The sequence below is a fragment of the Vespula pensylvanica genome, chromosome 7, assembly GCF_014466175.1.
Source record: "Vespula pensylvanica isolate Volc-1 chromosome 7, ASM1446617v1, whole genome shotgun sequence".
In the NCBI taxonomy this organism is placed as follows: Eukaryota; Metazoa; Arthropoda; class Insecta; order Hymenoptera; family Vespidae; genus Vespula; species Vespula pensylvanica.
This window is the reverse complement of record NC_057691.1, coordinates 1,149,713-1,173,181: the sequence shown is the minus strand read 5'-3', so window position 1 is coordinate 1,173,181 and position 23,469 is coordinate 1,149,713. Positions and strand designations below refer to the sequence as shown.

Sequence of the window (23,469 nt, the reverse complement as noted above, 5' to 3'; positions counted from 1 at the left end):
CATCATTTATGCGTAAATCCTTCAATGATTATCCACCATCTTGAAAATAAATACACATAGTACAACGATTTGAAAAGAATTAACGATTCCTTTTAAACAGTACTTTATTACATTCCGTTAAAAATAATACACAAAAAAATTCGAGAGACTCGTCGATGATGATGGAGCACTTTCGATTCTCGAATGTATCGCGATATTCGGAATCGAAGACACCATCGCTCCGACTTTCGTTATCTTTTCGTTTCTTTTTTTTCTCTTCATTCTCTCTTTTTCTTTTTTTTTTTTTTTTTATACATAAAATTTCATGTATTGTATATAGTATCTTTATTTTTACGCCGCTCGACAGAGTCGCTTAAGTTCGATAATATACATTCTCGATTATTAATTAAATCAATCGATTTTATTTACTCTTTATTTGGTGCTTTTGAAATCAACGCGAAGAAACGACGACGGGGTTCAAGAGTTGAACTCGATTGATCTATCTATTTATCAATCAATCTATCGATCTAAAGCGAGGCGTATGTATATTGTACGTACTTACATAGATCGACTTTATCATTTTTTTTTTCTATTCTTTTATTTTCTTCTTTCTTTCTCATTCTCTTATTTTATTATTCTATATCCTATGTAAACATTATTTATACGAAAGTAAATCTTGCATCGAACGAGAAACAAAACGAAGAAAGAGGAATCAAGATTTATTTTCGTACAAAAAACGTACCATTTTCTTTCTTTTCTTTACGAAAACGATTTAGTCGATATCAATGTTCTTTTCTTATCTTTCTCTCTCTCTCTCTCTCTCTCTCTTTCTCTCGCTTTTATTATTAATTATGTATAATTTGCTTCGATAAAATGCTTTCATAAATGCTTCGTTCGAGATAGTACGAGCTTATAATTATCTTCTTTCTCTTCGAACGAATATTAATAAAATCGATTCGTGTATTAGAATGTCATCGAATATCTTCGCGTTGCATTGTATTTTGTTTTTTCGTATCTCGATCTTTTGATCGAGGGATGAATAACAACGAAGACGCTTATCAGTTGGTCAATTTCGAGTATCGTCCAAGTGATGGTATACAGTGTCTCATTTTAAACGATATGGTATATCTCCGATCCTATTGATTTTATTAACAAATGTTTCATACAAAAGTAACTAAGTTTTAAATAGAAAATGTTATATTTATTACAGCTATTTCATAAAGCACGCTGTTGTCAAGATAAAAAAAATTATTATAAAAAACAATTATTATGAATTCCATTAATATACAGCAATCTGAAAATAACTGCAATAAATATTAAATTTCTCCCCTCAAAACTTAACAACTTCTATTTGTAACATTTCTTTATAGAACTAATATGATCGGCGATATTTGGTAATATCGTTTAAAATGAAACACTTTGTATATGTAGTTTTCGAGTTTCGAGATCGTAGCGTTCGAAGAAAATACGAAATCGAATTACGCATTCTCGAAAAGCTTCACTTTCGGCCATTTTTATTTTATTTACATAATTTCATTCGTAATCGAGATTGTTTTCCAAGTTTATATAGTAAGTATGTCATTTCTCTCGTTATCTCATTTTTATAATATATCGTTGATTCTCGAATGAATGAATTCAAAAATTCGACTTCTTTGTAAATATTAATAAATACTAAAAAGTATTTCAAACACTTCGGATTCAGAGTTAATAAAAAATATTATACAGAGCCCGTTTGGTTTATACATATTTTTTTTCTTTTTCTTTTTATTTTATCTTTCTTTTTTTTTCTTTTCTTTTCTTTTTTTAACCGCGTAATATACTTATCAAAGTTTCTTCAATTTTCGATCAAAATTCAATTACTCGGACAATAATATCTTTTACATTTTTATGGAAAATGATAATAAAAGAAAATGAAGAAGAAAGAGAAAAGATAAAAAAGAAACGGGCTAAGATAATATTTATTTATAAATATTTCCGCGTAGAAAGGCAGCATAAACCGTAATCGTTTTCTCGTACCTCGAGCACTTCCCTGTGTCTTGGTCCCTTGATTACGATTTTAACCTCTCCTGTAATCATTCATTTTCGTATTAGTCGTATTCGACTGTTATAGAAAAAAGAAAAGAAAAAAGAAAAAGAAAAAAGAAAGATAAGAGATTTCACTGTCATTGTCGTCGAGAATTCACAGAAACGGACTTCGCTTAGTATATCTTCCTATATATATAATATATATATGTATATATATATACATACATATACATATATATGTATATGTATATATATCCTATAATAAAATATTCTAATGGTAACAATAGAGCATAAACTACTACAATGATGTAATTAATTTTGTATCTTATATATACAACTATCTTAATTATAATATCATTGGGAGCGTAACGTTAGAGAAAGTATGATTTATTTATATGTTAACAAATAAGACGACTCGCACGATCATGAACCCTAAATAACAATAAAATTATTTGTTAGTTCTTTCTTAGGACCTTTTATATAATTAATGACGATTCTAATGCGCTATCAAAATTTTCTAATCAAGTGTAATATCTTCTATCGCTCGCGCGCACATAGGTTTCTCTATTTGTTGCTATTAAAAAAAAAAATTGTTTCTTTTTTTCTTTCATCTTCTTTTTCTAATCTTTTTTACTCGTTAATTTCTTTTTATTTTATCAAAACAATTGTACGTACGTTATTACATTATCTTCTAAAGTTTCTCAAAAAAGATGTTTCGTTTCTTACGATCGTGCAAACATAATCTCGCATATGCTTCCATTTTTCTTTTCATGCATCAATTAGAATTATTTGATTAGTTTTATTAAAAAGATCATGAAATAGCGGTATTTCGACGTAGATTTTTCAAATAAGCTTTTGCAATAATTTGAAAGATTTTGTTATTATATAGTAATTATAGAAAGAGAATCGGCACAGTCCTTTTTCTCTTTTTTATTATTTTTTATCTTTTGTTAAATTTATTTCTAGAGATGTCTATAATTATTACTTCGATATCCTATTTAATTATTTATTATAATAAAATTCTAGTAATAATAAAACTATGCCAATATCTTTCTCGCTCACTGTAATTACGATGACGATGTCAAATCATTATAAACAAATAATAATATTGTTATCAAAGAATTTATACAAAGAGTTTAGAAGCAACAAGAAATTTGCAGAACTCGAACGACTCGAAGGAATCATTTCATTTTACACAAAAAACAATTTACGCGTTGATATTTGTCAGATATTTTGAAATCGATATTATAAAATTGCCGATATGTGTATTGACGTAAAAAAAGATTTCAAAAATCAGTTAAAGCTACTCTTTCTTTCAAATAGAAAACATTGAAGCAACGAAAATATTTCTTTTTCAAAAAAAACGTTTCGAAAGATTTCCATCAAACAAATTTTTTATTATAAACGCTAATTGGCATTCGATCAAAAAAAAAAGTATTTTAATTGTTTCAAAATAAGCTCAAATAGATCTTATTTCTTTTCTTTACAAGTCCAAACTCATAAGTCTGTTTTTTTAATCCTTGAAATAAAAAGAAAAAAAAAAAAAGAGAGAGAGAAAAAAAGAAAAAGAAACTAAATTCCAAAGAGTTCAAGTTCTACAAATTTAAAAAATGCGAGACTAGACTAAATAAATTAGAAAACAATAATAATAATAATAATAATAATAATAATAACAACAACAACAACGACGAACGACAACAACAATATCAAATAAAAAAAAAGAGGAATGTAAAAAAAAAGAAGAAAACGTGGATCGTTTTCGACGCGTTGCACTTTGAATCCAGTTTCCGAATATCTTCGAATCCAATGAGGATAATCTCGTGTTTTTTATTTCTTTTCTATTTTTCTTTCTTTCTTTTTTTTTTCTTCTTAAACAGATTAACACGAAAATGAGATAAAAACAAAGAGAAAGGGAGGAAGACGATTGTGTTATAATTATTACTGCGATTATTAACGTCTACCTCTATTTATCTTAATGACGATTTTCTTAATTTGTTAATCGATCGGAAAAAGATCTTTTTTTTTTTTTAATTTAAGTTCGAAATAATTAAAAAAGAAATATCGATTATATCGTAGAAAGAAAATTATTATAAATATAAGCCCGAAGCAGAACAATTAGAAATTTGAAATAAAGACGATCTGTTTCGGGCTGTACATCGTTCGATTAATTCTATTAAATTTCGATATTATTATATCGTTAATATAATAATCGTCTCGAGGTGTTACATACAATTATCATATACGATTCATTCATATCCATAATCCTTCTCTCTCAAGATATCAAACTGTATATATCTATATATATATATATATATATTTTTTTTTTTGTATTACTATTTGGATAATAAGAAAAAAAAAATAAAGAAATTCATAGTGCCTAAATCAAGGATCAAATGCGCCCATTTAAAAAAAAAAAAGAACAAATTCTTTCTTATTGTAATATTATCTTTTGAACGAATAAATAATTTTCTTTTTATTGATTCTATTGATTTTAAGAATCGCTCGTATCGTGAAAGTTTAGGAATCGAATATGAAAAAATAACGAGTTCTGAATATAAAAATGCATAACAACACATAAACTCGTTCGATTAAATCGAGTTAAACGACGTGCAAATTGTAATTATATATTTTATAATGTCCTTAGAACTTATTTTGTTTTTTGCCTTTTTTTTTATTCCAATTAAAAACGAAAAAGAACATATATATACATATGTATATATATGATTCGTCAGTAGGAATTTTTAATTATATTAAAAGTAATATTTTAAAGAAATTACAATTCGTCGATCGTTATTTCCAATTCGATACATTATCGACAAAAGGACACACGTACGTACAAATCGAATTCTTTTTTGCTTATTCAACTTATACGTAAGAAAGAAATTCGGATTATAATATTACGCACGATTTTATACATTATTTCTTATCACTCTCAGGCTCGATCGATATACTCAATTTAATAAAATAAGAATCATAAATGAAAACGCTCTATCTTCGCATGTCTTCTTACGAATTGTATTAACACATTTTACTATTTTATCAATCAAATAGTTTTAAAATAGACATCTCTTTGAATGAGTAATATTTATATATCGAAGTGATCAGTTTCTGTCAATCCATATTTGACACATGAATTCAGTCGGAGTTTCATTAAATAGAACATAATACTCAGAAAGTTTGAAAAAGAAATTGTCGAATCTTGACGTAATAGCTAAGTAAATTTCTTAAATAAATGACAAATTATTTACATCTAAGTTGTTGAAAATTTGTTCAAGATAATCTGAAATTTCTGAAAAAAAAAAAAAAAAAAGAAAGCTAATAATAATAATTTTCGAAAGAATTACATATTACTTTGATAGAACGTTCTCATTTGAAATCCCTTTCCTTGAAAGCGAAATACGGGGACCGCTCGAACGTGTTTAAAAATGATCAAATGATCAAACGAAAAATTGAAGAAGGGTAGAGGTATAGTTTTCGAGGAGAACGAATAAAAAAAAGAGTAATATACACGTAAATACATTGACCGCATAGTGACACGAGGTAGTTTAAAACATCCTCTTTATCTCACTGCAAATTCTTTTACGAGTCTCGACATTTCAAAGGCAAATGAGAAATGAGGTCATCGAAAGGTATATATGTAGGTCACGTATATATAATCGCGAATGTGCTAACAAAATGACGATGAAAAAAGACAAAGATGACGACGACAACAACAACGACGAGAACGACGATGACGACGACGACGACGACGACGACGACGACGACGACGATGACGACGACGACGACAACGACGACGACGACGAAGAAGACCATGACGACGACGACGACGACGACGACGACGACGACGACGATGACGATGACAACAACGACGACGACGACGATGATACAACGAGAAGGTAGTAGAAAAAAGAAAAGAAACGACATTCGAAAAATCATTTAACTATGATTGATCTTAAGAAAAAAAAGAAGAGAAAAGAAAAAGAAAAAAACATAAATAAATAAAAGAAAAAAAGAAAGAAGTTAAACGTTCGCACGCGTAGTGAATTTACGCTAGTAAATGAAGTCGATCTGGTAATTTAACCGCCATCCATTTTTATTTAAATTTACTGACTAGAGGGTCGACCGAGTTAACGAGTTAATAATAATAATAATAATAATAATAATAATAATAATAATAATTAATAATAATAATAATTAATAATTAATAATAATAATTAATAATTAATAATAATAATAATTAATAATAATAATAATAATAATAATAATAATAATAATAATAATTCGTGCTTTATATAGAACTAGAACTAAAAGAACGTCGATGAAAAGAGTGATAAAGAGTGAAAAAGTGATAGAGAGAGTGAGAAAGATAGTGATAGAGGAGTGAAAGATTTACATTCGACAAGTATAAAAAAAAAAAAAACAACTTGAGTATAATGTCCGAGAAAGAGAACTATTTATCGCTACCCTTTTTGTTTTCTCTTTTTTTTTTTTACACTCAAGTAATCCATTATTTCCGATTTATTCTTCAGCAAGAAAAACATTCTTCCATACGCATTTGCCTTTGATTCAGAAAATTTGATAACACGCCTATCGATTTTTGTATTCGAAGAAAAAAGTCGTATCGGTTATCTCGACTCATTACGGATTATTAACTATAATGTTATAAAGGTCCGTAAAATCTGTTTCAATAGTCTTTCGTACGAGAATGTTTCTTCTTCTTCTCATTTCGTTTCATATCGTTTCGTTTCGTTTCATTTCATTTCGTGTCGTTTCATTTCATTTTCTTTCATTCTATTTCATTCCATTTCATTTCATATTTCATTTTCATTTTCATTTTTTTCTTTTTTTTCTTAATAAAAAAGGGACATTTTTATATAATCTGTCTTGATCGTTGCACGATCGAGTCGATTTTTCATCACGATAACTAGACGCGTTCGGCACAACAAATTTGTCCGCGTATATATGTATTATCTGTATCAGTATGTGTGTACGTGTATTTCGTTTGATGGAAAGATATACTTTGTTTGTTTGTTTTTTTTTTTTCTTTTTTTTTTTTCTTTGCTTATTTGTTTGTTCACAATAATTCATTATTACCGACCTCAATCGTGTGGTACGTGTTTTTAATGTGTATAGGTATCCTCGCATGTATACATGTGCACGTGTGTGTGTGTGTGTGTGTGTAAAAGTATGTGTTAAGTGTATCCTATGTGTGTATATGTGTGTGTATATATATATACGTGTGTGTTCATTTCTCTTATACAATTTCCGTGTCCGTCTCATACTCTTACACAGTACCGTACAATAAGAAAGATGATACAATCGTGTATCGGCGACACAAAAATTTTCAGTTCAACCACCTATCTGACAATTCGAAAAATCAACTATATATGATACAAGAGATGTGTGTTACGCTTATTTAGTAATACAATTAAATATTAAATAATTATAGACTACATTTTCATTAACAAAAAAGAACTTAGCATACAGTCTGTGTACAAAAACCAGGATTTACAATAGCGTTTCTAATCTTCAATGTATAATAGGAATATAATAAATTTTTTTTATCACATATAAAAAGCAGTTGTATATGTACATATCTGAGTAAGATTAGGTACCATTATTTAACCGATAGAAGCTAGTACGTAATTTGGTACGCTGTGTTTAAATCTTGGATAGTCGATAAATACGAGAGATTAATTAATATGTCGTGTTATTTCCTGGTATCTCGACATACTACTCGTTGGTTCTTCCCCACGAATTCCTATGTATACACACGGTTTTTCTTATAATGCTTATATATCCTTGTTGCATGACACTTCAGTTCTCTTTTTTAATATTATTTATATAGTATTTATATATAACACGTGTTATTTAATAAGTCAGAGCTATGGCCAGTTGGTGTAAGATCAGAATTTTTCTTTGCACTTAATCGTTCCTTTTTTCCCCCTACTCGCGTTCTTTTATTTATTTTATTTTATTTTCTTTTTTTATTCTATTCTGCGATTTGTGATCGAATGATCTAAGTTGATGTTTCTTTCTTTCTTTCTTTCTTTCTTTCTTTATTTATTTATTTATTTATTTATTTACTTATTTATTTTTTATTTATTTTTTTTTTTTTCGTTCGTTCGTTCGTTCGTTCGTTCGTTCGTTTGTTCGTTCATTCATCCATTTCTTTTTTCTTTCTCAAGATTTTCAATAGACAATTAAAAACAGCTTTGTATGTAAAGCTATGGAAAGAAACCAGTCCTTGAAACTCTTTGAAACATTGTATATCAGAACGATACAAATTAATTATTCGATTCTCGCATACCATTCTATGTCTCTACCGTCGGATAATATATTTTGTTTTTTTGAAGAGAATATTATTAAAATCTAAATCCAAAAGAAAAAAAAAAGAAAAAAAAAAGAAAAAAGAAGAAGAATAAGAAGAAGGAAAAATCAACAATAACAACGATAACAGGAAAAAAAAAAAGAGAAATGTTCGATTAGCACTGTGGTCAATTTTGTTCTACATCATTACATAAAGTCACTTCGAAGGTGCGTCATTTTTACCCTGTCATAGCTCAGCTGCAGGTGCATATTATAAATCGATAAACGATTTTCCCCGATCACTTTGTTTTTATCTTTATCTTTATCTTTTTCTTGTAGTTTTTTTTTTGTCCTTTTTTCTCTCTTTTTGTTATTTTTTTTTTTTTCCTTTCGATTTCATTAAATTACACAAAATGTAAGCAATTAAATGTTAAAACGGCAATTCGATTCTTATAAGTCTACCCTAAAAATACGATGGAGTCGTACGATATTCAAGGCACAACTCTTTCAAATCGGTTGAACTGAAAGAAAGCACAATATAGGGACGACATCGGCATGATATTATGCATTTATTCGTACTCTGATATATATCTATATATATATATTCACATATATATATATATATATTATAATAATCATAATAATAATAATAATAATAATAATATATATATATATGCTTTTTTCTTTTTCTTTTTCTTTTCTTTTTAACGTTGGAAAATGTGTCCTTCCTTATTATTCTTTGAGATTAAGTACAAAAAATTTCTTCTTCGTTATACCGAAAGACTATGCGACAAAAAAATATTATTTCGTTTTGGGGCGTTAAAATCTTGTTACCACATGTTATGTTCTTTTCTTTTTTTTTCTTTTTTTTTTCTTTTCTTTTCTTTTTTTTCTTTTTTTTTCTTTTTTTTTTTAATAAGTGACAAGCGCGTTGTGTAACCAAATATTTCCTATTATTATTAACAATCCACGCAGCGCACGAAAAAAATCGTGATCTATACGTTTGTCTTGTATTCGGTAGAGACAGAATATCCCATAACACTATTCGCTATACATTTATACAATCTTATCATATTCCTAAATTTGAATTCGCATGTGTTCATTGAGGCAAATCGAATTCATAACTTTTTCTTTTATCTTTTTTTACAACACCGTTGTTATTCTAGCAAAATGAATTGCGTAATTTTGCGAAATAGACACGAACGCGAATGAAATTTTTTATTTATTTTTCTTTCTTTTCTTTTTTTTTGGTTTTTCCCCATTTTATTTATTTTTTTTCTTTTTTTGTATAAAATAATATAGCTTTAATATATGGTTTGAGAATCGATTGAAACGTTGTATGTATGAAATTTATTATCCACGGCAATGTGTTTGGAGAAACGTAAAATGTGAAATAACTTTGAGACTGAAATTAAAGATATCAATTGTAGTTTACCTCAATTAACATGCATATATTCTGTCTTCAAACGAAATCGTCTTCCTAATTTCTTGCAGTGCAAATGATGCCACATCATATCATACGAATGTAAAGTAACTGCCCACAGTGAAACTGACAGATTAATATAAGTTCGCGAAGTCCAATCACAAGAAACAATTTTTCAAGTATATTATATCTGTACATACGTTTTCCATTCAACACCAAGCTGCTGGCACAGTAATAATTAAAAGATTGAGACATGATTTCTCTGAGGCAGCAACTCAATAGGAGGTCGATATTTAGTATTCATTATGGATCCTGGCTTGTACTTTGGGATGACTCACAATTATGTGGACTGCGAATTTGATGTGCTAGAAGAGGTGTGTGAACTGGAGACGGTCCAGGCTGTGGCTGATCTTCTTGCATTTGTTGTATTACAGAAACTTCGGGATAACTAGATTGTATTAAAAAAAAAAAAAAAAAAAAAGAAAAAAAAAGAAAAAAAAAGAAGAAAGAAGAAACAAACAAAAATTCGTTTAACAATGTATAATTAAATATGTTATTTTAAATATATATTCACAGCTCGTAGGAAAGCTGTTTTTATAGGAAAAAAATTTGTTTAAATAAAAAATAAAAAATAGAAAAAAAATAATAAAAAAAAAGGAGAATCAAATATTTCTTAAATACCTTACCCTATAGACGCAGATCCCCAAACTACACTACGACCAGATCGCAATAAATCTCTCGTTTGAGACTGATACTTTTCTGCTTCTTCTACGCAATCTTCCCTTGTATCTTCGAGTTCTGGTTCCATTTCAGAACAATAAACTACTGCTTTCTCCAAAGTCTTTTTAGCACTGTTACTACGTTCTAATCCAAATCCGTTCGTTGAATCATTGGATTGTGCTGGAGGAGACCAATTATTATATGGTAGTGTATAGGGTGCTGTTGGTGGATATGGTCTCTGAAAAGAAATAAATAATCAAATAATAAATATTCTTTTATATCTTTAACATTTTCTTATTTTTTGTGTGTCTGCATTTAATATATTAATTTAATAATTAATCCAATATTGTAATTATCAATTTTATTTACTTTATCTAACTCATCGTGAAGCCATTCAACCGCATGCATCCATTTTCTTTTCAATTCAGATGAATGACACAAATACCGATGCGCAGCTCTACATTTGCTAAACAATTGTACCATACACTTTATACATTGGTATGCTCGTTTCTGTTGTTGATTTTTATATTTCTGTATTATATCAAATAATCCCTCTCTTTCTTCGTATAAACCTGTGAAATATTTAATACATATATTATATTATACCAATGTAAAAGTATTTCTTATTAGTGCAAATGTGTGTGTGTGCATATATATATATATATATATATATATATATATTTTTATTTACTTATTTATTTATTCATTTACCTTGAAGTGCTGTACAAATACGATTATTCTGCCAATTATCTTCCATAAGAAGTATAGCAAGAAGAAGATCCGTATGATGCCTTAATTCGTGTGCATAAACGAAACTTATTTGTAAAAGTAATTCGCTAATTACTGTTCGTGATAAACTGAAGTTTTCCCAACAACAGAACTGCAATAACTTGGTAGTATCTTCGGTAACATTAGCATCTTCGATCAACTTTTTCATATAACTTTTAATATAATAATAAAAACAAAAAGAATTTTAATAATAGTTCGAAAGATTAATAATATTAATTGTTTTAGATTAAACTAATGCCTTACCTATTTTCAACAAAAAGAAGTTCAGCTGCTTGTGGTTGAATAGGCATAAGATAGCCTGACTGGCACGATGAATCACCATATGGATTTGGTAAAGGTGGTTCTTTCGAAGATATTCTCGAAGATACGTCGCAACAACGTATCAACATACTAACAACTTGATGGAGTTTTGTCAATTCAGGATATTGATATTTTATCGCTGGTCCAGGCCCTTCGTCAATCGCGACTGACATGAACGTAACTGGAACGTTAAGCTGAAATAAAGAAATTCAAACGAATTGTCAATAACTCGTATCACTTATACTGTCTTATTAAAATGTATAATAAAACCGGAAAAAATTTACCGTGAGCAATTGCATTTTCTCTTGCAATCCTAAGTTAGCATACATGTGAAATAATGAAAAATAATGTGGAAGATGGCGACCATGATCGGAGATTTCTCTTTGGAGTAACGACAGTACCGCATGCATTAAATGATCGCTCAGTTTTGCAGTTGGTTCTACAAGTATATCTGTAAAAAAAATATATATATATATATGTAGTTAAGTATATAATCAGCGTATTCAAATATAAGTTGAATTGAATATACAAATAAGAGTTGAATATACAAAGATGTATGAATACTTACTTGGTGAATTTATACTAGAAGACATTGATGGGCTATCGTGTAATGAAAAATGTGCAAGACACACGACAATTTTAACGAAAGCTGTTCTCACTTCGGTACTAGGACAACTTAAAAGATATTCACAAAATCTGAAAATAATAAATTTCCATTGGTAATTATAAACATCGTTTAATTATAAAAAATATATTTTTCTTTAAATTGATTTATATACCTGTGTGGATGATTCAGAAGAACATTATGAGCGAACCAGGAGCGTACTGCTTTACTATTACAAAGATGATGACATAAAATATCATTCCACTCTGTGGCTGCACCACGTAATGTTTTCTTAGTATGAAAACCAGTGAAGAATAAAAATCTTGACGCTAATTGAACTGCCAACATCGACAATTCCTCTGCTTCTGGGCTCTGTAATGTTTTGTTTTGTTTTTTTTTTTTTTTTTTAATTAACTTTACTATTTTAACTCATATTTTTTTTGTATTTGATATATTTATATTGTAATAAGTTAATTCTTGGCAACAAACTTACGGGTTTTTCGTTAAGATATTGTCTGTTAATGTTATGATTATCAGAAGAGACTAATTTTTTTATAAATTGAAAATATTCTGCACTAAATTGATTCCGATTATGCATAAACTTAATATTCTGTTTCCTCACACTGTATTCGATAGCTTGTGGCATTTTCATTACACCTAGCTTAGTATCTGCAAAAGTAATTAAGTACAATGTAATCGCATATACATCATTCTATGTAACAAATATTAGAACATTCCATATTTTGTACATTCTATTAGTTTATAATTAAATACTTAAATAATATTGCAGGATATATTAAAAATGTATGTGTGTATATAACACTGTACTATTAACATGATATATAGTACCTATGTAAAATAGTCCCATGTGTCTCAATAATAATAATATATTACAGAAACATTGAATATATATATATATATATATATAAAATGAAGATAAATTTATCCAATAATAAACAATAATACTTACATAATGACAATTCGTTGAAACTTTTCATTAAAGAATTTTCTTCTATGTCTAATCTGGTATAAAAAAGCATATACGCATTCCACCATCGTTTTTGTTTACGGTAACTGACACGCTTCGATATATGATCAAACACTTCACCCAAATAATCACCACCAAAGCATTGCGATTTCATTTCTTCTTCCTCTTCCATTTTACATTCTGTTACATCTCCGTCATCAAATTTATACCATTTAGCAGTACCATCGGTTTGTCTGTAATAATACAAATATTAGTTTAAAAACTAATATCCATTATGCTGAGATTAAAAAGTATATGTATGATACAAACCTATGCAAAATATAAGAATAATAATGACCACCACTAGCCTGGCCACTATGTACTACAATGCCAGTTAATTGATATTTTGTACAAGTTCCTTTTATAGATTCCTCATAATCGCAATCTATGACTTCTCCTTCCAACTTAGCTAAGCCAGAGACTGTATACGGTTCCATATCAAGATCTCTTGGGAACTCGAAATAATCATTAAATTTAATAGCACAAACTCGTTCATAGTCATATTCAAACCTTTTTAGCTGTATCGCTAAAATAGGTGGCAGTTTTTTCACGCATAACCTCTTTACTGTTACTACCTAAAAACGTAATAAACAGATATATGTAGATAATTTTATAAAAACTCATACAGTTATACAATATACCCGTAAATAAAATAAAATGTTAAGTGTTAAATCATACTTTTTTGTTGCATTTATCACAATGATAAGCATCGGCTCCTTCCAATAGTTCACCTTTCACATATTGTTCAAGAGAATCCAATAGATTACTATGATTCCTTATATCCACACTAATCACACTGAATGGTTCTTCTTTGGAATATCTGGAGGTAATGTAACGTGGTATTATAGTCTACCGAAAATAGGAGAATATAAGAATTAAAAAGGTACCTATGAGGGCAACCTTTGCAGATTTTTTGATCACTATATGAGCCACCAAGAATTTTACTCATTATTTGTTCATGCCCCAAAGCTTTGAGAGCTTCATCCAAGCTTTCCACTAAGCTCATAAAAAACTCCACTGCATCTTGCTGTTCCCTAAGATTTACAGGTTCACCCTGCAGTCTGTAATCATAAATTCAATATTCACTTATGAAAACATAACAAAATTATTCAAAATATTTGTCTGTATAGATAATAGAAAAGACCGATGTCATTAATTTCGATACCTGCACATTAATTACATAACACATATAAAAATACATAATGACATAAAAATCACTGTACTCGTAATACAGACATTAAAAATAGATAAAAATTACTTTTTACTCGTTTACTTTTAACTCGTCCACTTACTTAAAATGTTTCCAAAGACCTCTTGGTATGTAATATTGTAATTTGCTGTAAGCCAAATGTCCAAATATTGCTTGCACTTGTTTTAAAATGCCGATATTATATTCCTTCCTTGATTCGTCAACTCCACACTTTTCTTCATTGGTGTCATTATCGTTTGCTTCTATAGTTTGTTCTCCTTCGATTCTTTCTTCCCCAGAAAAATCTTCGTTTAAATCAGTTGCTGCTCCTTCCGCAGCTAATAGTCCAACTCTAATACTTTCAACCATGTATAATTGTTGTAATACTGAGTTCATATAACATGTAGCTCCTGCATTCTTCAAACCTACGAAGCCTTTAAGTGGCCTAAGCCCAACTGGTGGTAAATAGTCCCATTCAATTAATGGCTCATCTCTTTCCGAATAAAACATGTCAGTGAGCATCGTGACTAGAAGTTTCATGTTGGGTACACAGCCTGTACAAAGACCTACAAGTAAGTCGAATGCTGCGCTAGTTGACTGCGGAGTAGTACACACTGGACAAGCTTGCGATGAACTTAATTCTCCGGTACTACGAAGTTGCAACATTAGACGTGATGCAGGGAAGACGAAATCTTCTACTAATTCCTAAAATTAGCACAGAAGGACATTAATGACCACAAAAATATTAACATAGATTAAAATCATAAACTTTTGGTTTATATTGTCTTAAGACTTATCAGATTAGATATTGTAATAAAATGTTACTATTAGATATTTTATTATAGCGTTATACCTTTATCAAATTTATTCCATGTTTCTCGTCAGATCCAATTTCATACTTTTTACTAGCAGGCAAGAAGGCTACTAATTCCTTAGTAAGACTAAGGTGACCTTCGAGAACTGCCTCGTCCACATGACTTTCCCCTGATTCCTTAACACTATCTCTCACTTGTTTCAACCAAGTTATCTCAATATTTAGTAAGTTTTCTATAGTTGAGACAGAACATCCTGATATATGTGCATAATTTAACAGTCTACATAAGAGCTGAAATATGTAAAACATATTTATAAAAATGAATTGTATACGCTATTGTATACGTATGATCAATAAAACATCACGAAATCCATGATTACCTGAAAATACTCATGACACTGTTTTGAATTTTCCATAACTGTAGTATTTAAAACAGTAAAGAGTAATGTAATAGTAAATAACACTGGTGGATTTACACTACGGCACCATGTCGACACAAGGAAAAATTGTTCTGCTGCCACAATTCTAATTGCTCTCGATGTACTCAGTAATATAAGGTCTATTAAAAACATATGCCACATTTTTTCTCTCAATAGAACATCGAATGCCGCCGAATTAAGCGCTAAAGCTATTGTCAAGACTTCCAACGCTTCTTTACAAACTGTTAAATATATATACATATACACATTAATAAAGTTTCGTTTCTTTTTAAAAAGATCTGCATTTTGTCTACATGTGTGACATTTATACATTACCTAATACATCATTATTATCAGGACATCTTTGTTCCTTCTGATTTAGTTCATGCATTGTATGAAGACTTTCAATGGATGCATTAATATTATTCAAATTTCCAGTTGATGCAGCCCACGCTAATCTAATTATGGCACGAATAGTGGCCACATCAGGTAAATCTCGTGAAAGAGCTAGCATAAAAAGCTGATGACACCTATCAGAATCAGTTCCACCAGAGAACATTCGTAGTGACAAAGGTTTTACTAAACGTGCTGCAACATTTCTTAGCATATATTCAGTGGTTTGATTAGGTATGCTTTGTAAAGCCTGTTTTAAAATAGTTACAGGATCTTGATTATTTTGTATGTGATTATTGTGATTTTCCGAATGTCCAGCTTGAACTTTATCTAATACACATACCATAATATTTCCAACAACTGTTAGTAAAAATTTGCAGAGTTTCAGCACTGTCAAATAGGCAGATCGTTTAGTAGTCTCGTCTGCATTTGGCAAAAATTTATTTTTTGTTAACATATCAAGTACAACTCCTACTTCGCCACTTTTAATAAAATTAAATTGAAACTTAAATGGTCTATCAGAGAGAGGATCAGGAGCTGGCATCAACAATGCATATAACACCTACAAATTAAATATACCTAATGTTATATCTATTCAACGTGTGTTATTAGCAATTAATTATTTGTTTATATAGATTACTAACCTCTAAATTATATAAAACTTCACTAGGACTTGCAGTAAAAAATAAAGAATCTACTGTTGTGTTGTGTTCGTTACAATGAGGATTCTGTGAAGTTTCATCATCTTCATAATGGCCAAAAAGCCATTGTAATCTTGATACTGTCAAATTATCAGGTGGTACTAATTGCAAAAGATTTCGAGCACCATCGCGTAACTGAGCATGTTGCAATGTACAACCAAGATCTGCTAATTGGAAGAAAAAATTCACACACTGTGGTCTCTGTGACATAACCTGAAAAATATTCAAAGAAAAACTACACATGGAGCCGCAAATTCTATTTAAATGGATAAAAACTAACTTACCACTCCAGGTAAACTGTTCTCTACATTTGGCCCATCATAAGGATGATGCGGAGAACTAGTTGAACTATCTGAACTGCTATCTGGAGAACTAGGTAGATTACTATTTATCTGACTTAATCTGGCAGATAATAGCTGAAAAAAGAAAAAGCAAATTCGACATTTTATTTTATCGTGTTATTATTTCAATTTTGCTTTCTAATAATGACGAGACATAATCAAAGTGTAAAATAATATAAGTACAAACCATTTTATCTCTAAGTGGAATTTGAGATAACAATTTTCTATCATCCGCTTGTTCCAAGCCTTCGCCATTAATGAATAAATCGAGTTTCACATTTGTCCCAATCTCTCTCCCTTTCAATCGACGTAATATTTGACGTTTTAATGAAGCCAATGTATCGTTGCTGTGTGTATATATCTCTATATCATCCGTATTACGAATATGATTTGGAAATCTAATTATAAGAGATAAATGTTTTCCACGAGCTGCTCTGTAATAAAATAAAACAAGATATGTAAATAAATGGAGAGATTAAAACAATATTCAATTTTTACCTGTGTAATGGTAATATTTTTCGTTCTTCTGGAAATGCAGTGTCACATTCATTTATGTACTCTTGCAATACTTTCATTACACGACACATTTTTATAGCCTCTACTTTAATTTTATTTGACATTTGCTCATCCCTTTCTTCTTTCTTTCCAAGGTAAACCTTACTTAAGGCAGACACAGTATCATAATGAGTCTTTAATCTATCCATACATTCTGCTATATAATCATCATGAAACTCTAGTGCAGATGATTGCAGACGTGGTCCTAAATTAGTGTTTACTTCTTTCAAAAGTTCTATAGCACGATTTGCGATTTCTTCAGGACTATTTGTTACCACCTGTGATAATATTAGTAATAATAGTGATAATATTAGATAATAAAGTATATAACAATGAAAGCATAAAGCATGTTAATAAAAATAAAAAGTTGATATTGATATAAAAAATATCCATACCCGCCACAAATAATCAGTTCCAATCAAATCAACATCATCCATAAGTAATGTTCTTTTCTTTAGTATCAACTTTCCTTGTTTAGAATTAACAGTTTTAAAAAATCTCTCATAACACTTTATACCACTTTCAGTAAGTAACGTTGGATCTAACCGCAGTATATTATTTTCAAAAAAGTTCGCAGTTATTCCTGGGTCAAGATCCTGTTCTTCTCCCATAAGTTTAGAAAACCATTTGAAACAAGCCTCGCGATCTGAGACAAACACACCTTGTTCGGCTAAACATTGCCAGATTTGATTGGCTTGTTCTGCACATAACCATAGCTGACCATCCTGTTGAAGAAAATTATAATATTTAATATCGTATATGTTGAAACTGTACATTTTAAAGCAAATAAGAAGACATATGAGCACAACATACTCTTAATAGAAAACGCAAAAAATTAAGTCTTTCGTGCACTTGCATAATATGATTGTATCGACCATCAGGCACAAAGGTATTTGGATCAAGATCTGGATTCTCCTTTACCAATTGACGCACTTTGTCCATATAATTTGTTAAACTGTTAGTTACAAGTACTACAACTAAATGGTCCTGCTGTAAACGTTCTATAACATCCTGTCTGAAAAATAATAAAAAATAAAAGATGAATAAATAAATAAATAAGAAAAACTAACGGTAAGATTATATAGGTATACATGTTTTCTCTAAATACCTATAATGTAAATTATGGCTACGTTGATGAGCTGGATTAGAATTTGCTTCGTATAATAAACAAATCTCCCGGATTTGTTTCAGAGCAGGTAAAGCCCATTTGTCCCCACTTTTTAATTCTTCCACACATTTATCTAACCAGATTGTTTTTTGTGCATCTCTTTCTTGCGAACATGAATAGTCCAAAATTTTAACATGTGCATTCAATGCCTGATCCATTATCTCAGTGGGAACTTCGTCTGAATGAGCCAGATTCCAAAAAAGGGTTAACACCTAATAAATATAGCAATTAAAATGTTTCATTATAAACATATACAGACACATTATATATTTAATTAAAATCAATAAATTTTCAAACCTTATGAGCCATAACTCCATCTTTATCGTCTTCTGCGAGTCTTCTGATCAATTCTAACAATTTTTCTCGCTGTTTTTTATTAGCAGTTTTCCAACTTGCCTAGAATATAAATAACGACAGTTGAATGATCACAATACTTAGTGAAAATGATACTTTTATATAACAATTAAGATTATACCTGAAAGCATTCGAACAGATGGTCGAGTTGTTCAGGACTAAAATCCCAAGCTAATTTAGCCAACAAATCATGAACATTCTTTACAATAGCTTCATGTTTACCGGCTTGAGCTGCCCATATGTTATCTAAGTCTTCTAATGTGAGGGCACGTACTTTTATAATAAATCGTAAAATTTTTTCCAATTTTTCTACATATTGTGGTTGATGTAACGAATCTCTCAAAACTATTTCCAATACTCCGTTATCTTTAATCCATTTCTGTAAATCAAACAAGTAAATTTTTGTAAATGGTAAAAAATTAAACATTAGAAAAGAAAATCGAGAGACAAAACTTACTGCCATACGTTCAGCAGTCAACCATTCTTCCTCCTCTACAGCTGTATTACGATGCTGATAATAATTCACACTTGTAATAACCTTATTTACTTCGTTTAAAGCATTCATTTTTCCATTAAAGGAAGATATTTGTAATAGTCTCAATATCATTTTTAATCTCAGTATTTCCAGGTTTTTAATCATTTCTTCTTGATGAGGTACTCTTGATACCAAACATTTTGCAGCTTTAATTATGGCTGATATGGCATCATTTTTTGCTTCATTTTTTGCCTCTTTCTTTAATTCATCATCAGTTAAGTTGTCCAAAATAACAGGTATCATTTCCTAGATTAAGAAACAAAATTTAATATATATATATTATTCAATTATACATATATATATAATTTAATAATAATAATAGTAATAATAATAATAATAATATATTATGTATACTATCAAAAAATTAATTAAAAATAACAATGATATTTACCACAATAGGCATAAGGTATTTTATTATTGTATGGACAGTCAATAATTCATAACATAAACCAAAAGGCCTAATCAGGGCATAGATTACTGGTACAGTTAAATTACGACGACTCTGAAATCTTGAGAGAAGAATTTCAAATCCCTTTAATCTTCCAAATCTAAAACACATCACATCAAAACAAAAAAAAAAAGATTAGAAAAACGATGATTTCATAACATGATATTACCTGAATGAAATAAGAGATTATAAAATACCTATTTATTAGATCTACAAGCCATCCACGAGGTGTTCTTGACTCAATGGGTGGACGTGCGTAAAGTTCCTCATCTGGAATATTACATCCAGGAGGAACAGTTTCGGATGCTCTTGCTGCATTAAATGTATGAAATCTGTGAAAGATTTTTATATTGTATATACATTTAATTATATTAGTAAATAGACAACCTTTAAATGTAATGATAAGATTCATAAACTTACTTATTACTGGGATCAAAAACCATTGCCAATAAATCAAGTAATGGAAACCAATCCTCATCTAATTTCAAAACACAGAGTTCCACTAAATGTTCACAATTTGCATTGATATAGTTGTGAATGTGCGATTTCCAACTATTCACCGCATCGTCCGTCAATATTTTGGTAAAAGAAATTGTAAGCCCTTCACGAAAGAAACGCTGACACGCTTCGCTTTGTACATCAATTCCTAAAGTATACAGAAGATTTAAAAAAAAAATCGAAATAAAAAAATATATAATAGGGATGTAAAAATATTACTAACCCTTTTTACAAAGCTCAATGCTAGCTTGTAAGAGGCACTCTAATTCTTGTTCAGGTAGGACTGGGACGACCCATCGTGAACTAGATATTTTTTCATGAAGAATGTTAAGTTTAGAGATAGGAAAATCAGGTTCTCTAAGGTGCTGATTACTGTCATCTACAGAAGTTATAGTATCGTTGACACACTCAGTTTGTACCACATTTTCTGCGAGGTGAAGACCTGACATTGAATCAGCTAATTGTTGTGAACCAGGTGGACTATGCATCTATTAAGTAAATTATAACAAAATATTTAAGAAATATAAGAAAATGAAGAGCTTGTATAAGAATGATACGACAATAATATAAATTTATTATACGTTCCAAGAAACATTAGTCGTTTTATTTGCAATATCTTTTATAGATTTGCATATAAGTACACGTTATTAAATCATCATATAATTTTAAATACCTGTGAACTCTGCTGGCTATCGGGAGGATCTATTCCTACCCCCTGGCCCCTTGTAGCAATCGTCATTTTCTAGCTGTTCACTAGGCTCCAATTCTTTTAGTAATTCTTGGTCCAACGATTGCACCACCAATAACAAGCACTCGATTCATGTACTGACATTAAATATAATTATATCCTAAAGGCCTTGTTTCGATAAAGAATACCTACATTATCTGCAACAAAAATTTATCCAAACATTTCTGTTTTCATAATCGTATCAATATAAAGTCTAATAACTTAAACTGATAATATAAAGTTTACGAAAATCATGAGACCTTTGATCAAACATTAAAAAGATATACGAGTCATACAACGCAGATAATGAATTGCACATTAAATGCAATTTATTACGCTCAATGAAAGCTTTTCAAAATGTACAGTTACAAAACGGCCTTCTCCTCGAAAATTAATATAAAACCGAAATATCGTTATATAAGTATTTCTGTTTCTAAAGACAAAAAAAAGATATTGCCGAAAATTCCACAACAGAGATCATTTGAACGCGTGCAAAATCACGACTGAATAAACCCAACGAACATATTGAAAAACATTAGAAAATAGAAAGGAATTATCAAGAAAGACACGACCTTTTCCATAAATTCGATAGAAAATAGGCTGTAAAACGATCGGCACACATAACACACAACGAAAGAGAAAGAGAGAGAGAGAGAGAGAGAGAGAGAGAAAGAGAGAGAGAGAAAGAGAGAGTGAGAAAGTGAGAGAGAACTAGAAAAGAGAGAGAAAAAGAGAAAGAGAAAAAGAGAAAAAGAGAGTCGGCACGAAGGACAGAAGGTAAAAATGAAAAATGAAAAGAATAAAAAAAAAAAAAAGATCGTCGAACCGTACAATATTAGATGAAATTTCCAAAAGATCGAAGAACGCAGTCAGGTATAATGAAGACGAGAAAAAAAAAAAACGTCGTTCGAATATTTGGAGACGGGATGCAATGTGCGTGTGGAAGATGCTCGAGATATTACGAAGACGAACGAATCGGATAGAAAGACTGGGAGGAAGAAATGAAGAATGAAGGAAGGAAGGAAGGAAGAAAAGAAGGAAGGAAGGAAGGAAGGAAGGAAGGAAGGAAGGAAGAAAGGAAGGAAAGAACGAAGAAAAGAAGGAAGAAAAGAACGAAGAAAGGAAAAAAGAACGAAAAAAGAAAGACTCACGTCTGAAATCTGAAAAATAATCGCGAATGACTTCTCCCCCGCGGCGGGGTGTATGGCCGAACCGTCGAACTGTCAACCGAGCCTAAGCGAGGAAGATGGAACTCGCCGAGACGAGTCGCCGGTTCTTTGGCCGACCTTCTAGGAGGGAGTTCGGAGAGGGGAAGTTATACAAAAAGCGAAAAATTCCCTTTCGCGAGTTGGGAGAAAAATCGAACTGGATATATCAGCGAATTACGTAGAACGTTGTACTTACGAAGAGTGAGGAAGCAAGAGCGCGGAGCGAAGAGGAAGGGAGAAGGAGAGAGAAAAGAGAGAGAGAGAGAGAGAGACAGAGTGAGAGAGAGGGGAGGAAAGAGAGAGGGCGCAGAGAGAGAGAGAGAGAGAGAGAGAGAGAGACGATGGAAGTCTCGAGCTACCGAACAACGTTTCAATAGGAAGGATCCGCAACGTTTGTAGAACACGCCGATTCCTCAATAAGGAGGAACGTGGTTGAAGGTCGATCGTTCGGCGACCAGCTTAAAGGATTTTGACAAACCTCCCGCTCCAGGGAGCACCTATTTTCGCCCGTTCACTCGGCCGGGCCACCTCCGGACAAAATGGCTACCATCCTAACGATTACCACTACGGTATTAACGAAAGAGGCGCGTATTTTATTTTACGTCGTCGTCCCGAAAACACGATATCACGTAGATTTTTAGCGCGATTATCGTCGACCGAACGAGGGTATTTTTCCGTTTCTCTTTCGTGTCGAGAACGCACCTTTACATAGTAAAGGGTAATAGAAATTTGTCTCTTGCACTTTTTGACGTGACGTTATGGAACTCACTGGCGAATCTGTAAACACGACTCTCGTGGCGCTAACGTTGCGTCCGTGGCTTGAAGTTCGCTCTATGAAAGCGCCATCGTCCTTCGGCATGATTCGACCGCTAAATTTTGAATTGTTATTATCGACGTTACGTTTTTTAATCATTGTTTCTCAATATTCGTAACATGTTTTTAT

At 30.6% G+C, this 23,469-nt stretch overlaps 1 protein-coding gene across 6 annotated transcripts; it reads right to left on the bottom strand.

Moving 5' to 3' along the window:
• Positions 1-86: 86 nt before the first annotated feature.
• Positions 87-23,426, bottom strand: LOC122630522 (probable ubiquitin carboxyl-terminal hydrolase FAF-X). 6 transcript variants are annotated; one of them, XR_006327501.1, is made up of 34 exons: positions 23,005-23,426; positions 21,265-21,476; positions 20,815-21,079; positions 20,514-20,739; positions 20,291-20,425; positions 20,037-20,193; positions 19,568-19,891; positions 19,232-19,489; positions 19,054-19,152; positions 18,697-18,968; positions 18,402-18,603; positions 17,984-18,313; positions 17,532-17,866; positions 17,221-17,467; positions 16,977-17,108; positions 16,636-16,905; positions 15,935-16,553; positions 15,560-15,840; positions 15,219-15,470; positions 14,469-15,070; positions 14,064-14,237; positions 13,855-13,996; positions 13,447-13,751; positions 13,120-13,370; positions 12,643-12,818; positions 12,325-12,521; positions 12,114-12,241; positions 11,830-11,996; positions 11,489-11,739; positions 11,168-11,397; positions 10,826-11,028; positions 10,423-10,694; positions 9,937-10,184; positions 87-2,045 (listed from the first exon to the last, which is right to left on the bottom strand). XR_006327501.1 is itself a non-coding variant. In XM_043815089.1 (34 exons), the coding sequence occupies exons 2-34, from the start codon at positions 21,328-21,330 to the stop codon at positions 10,040-10,042; spliced, it is 7,620 nt and encodes a 2,539-aa protein (XP_043671024.1). In that variant the 5' UTR covers positions 21,331-21,476; positions 23,005-23,426; the 3' UTR covers positions 8,137-10,039. The 6 variants fall into 6 exon arrangements, 5 of the variants coding, with proteins under 5 accessions (XP_043671024.1, XP_043671020.1, XP_043671021.1 ...); XM_043815089.1 differs by lacking the exon at positions 87-2,045 and having other exon boundaries at positions 8,137-10,184; positions 15,935-16,241; positions 16,335-16,553; XM_043815085.1 differs by lacking the exon at positions 87-2,045 and having other exon boundaries at positions 8,137-10,184.
• Between the last annotated feature and the right edge of the window lie 43 nt (positions 23,427-23,469).

Bases quoted from the DNA above. Each gene is read 5' to 3' on its own strand.
- LOC122630522 (XM_043815085.1), bottom strand. From the start codon at position 21,330: ATGACGATTGCTACAAGGGGCCAGGGGGTAGGAATAGATCCTCCCGAT. The intron at 20,426-20,513 runs GTAAGTTTATGA...AATCTTTCACAG, and splicing joins GTTTTTGATCCCAGTAATAA to ATTTCATACATTTAATGCAG. The intron at 11,997-12,113 runs GTAAGTATTCAT...TTTTTTTTACAG, and splicing joins TTCTAGTATAAATTCACCAA to ATATACTTGTAGAACCAACT.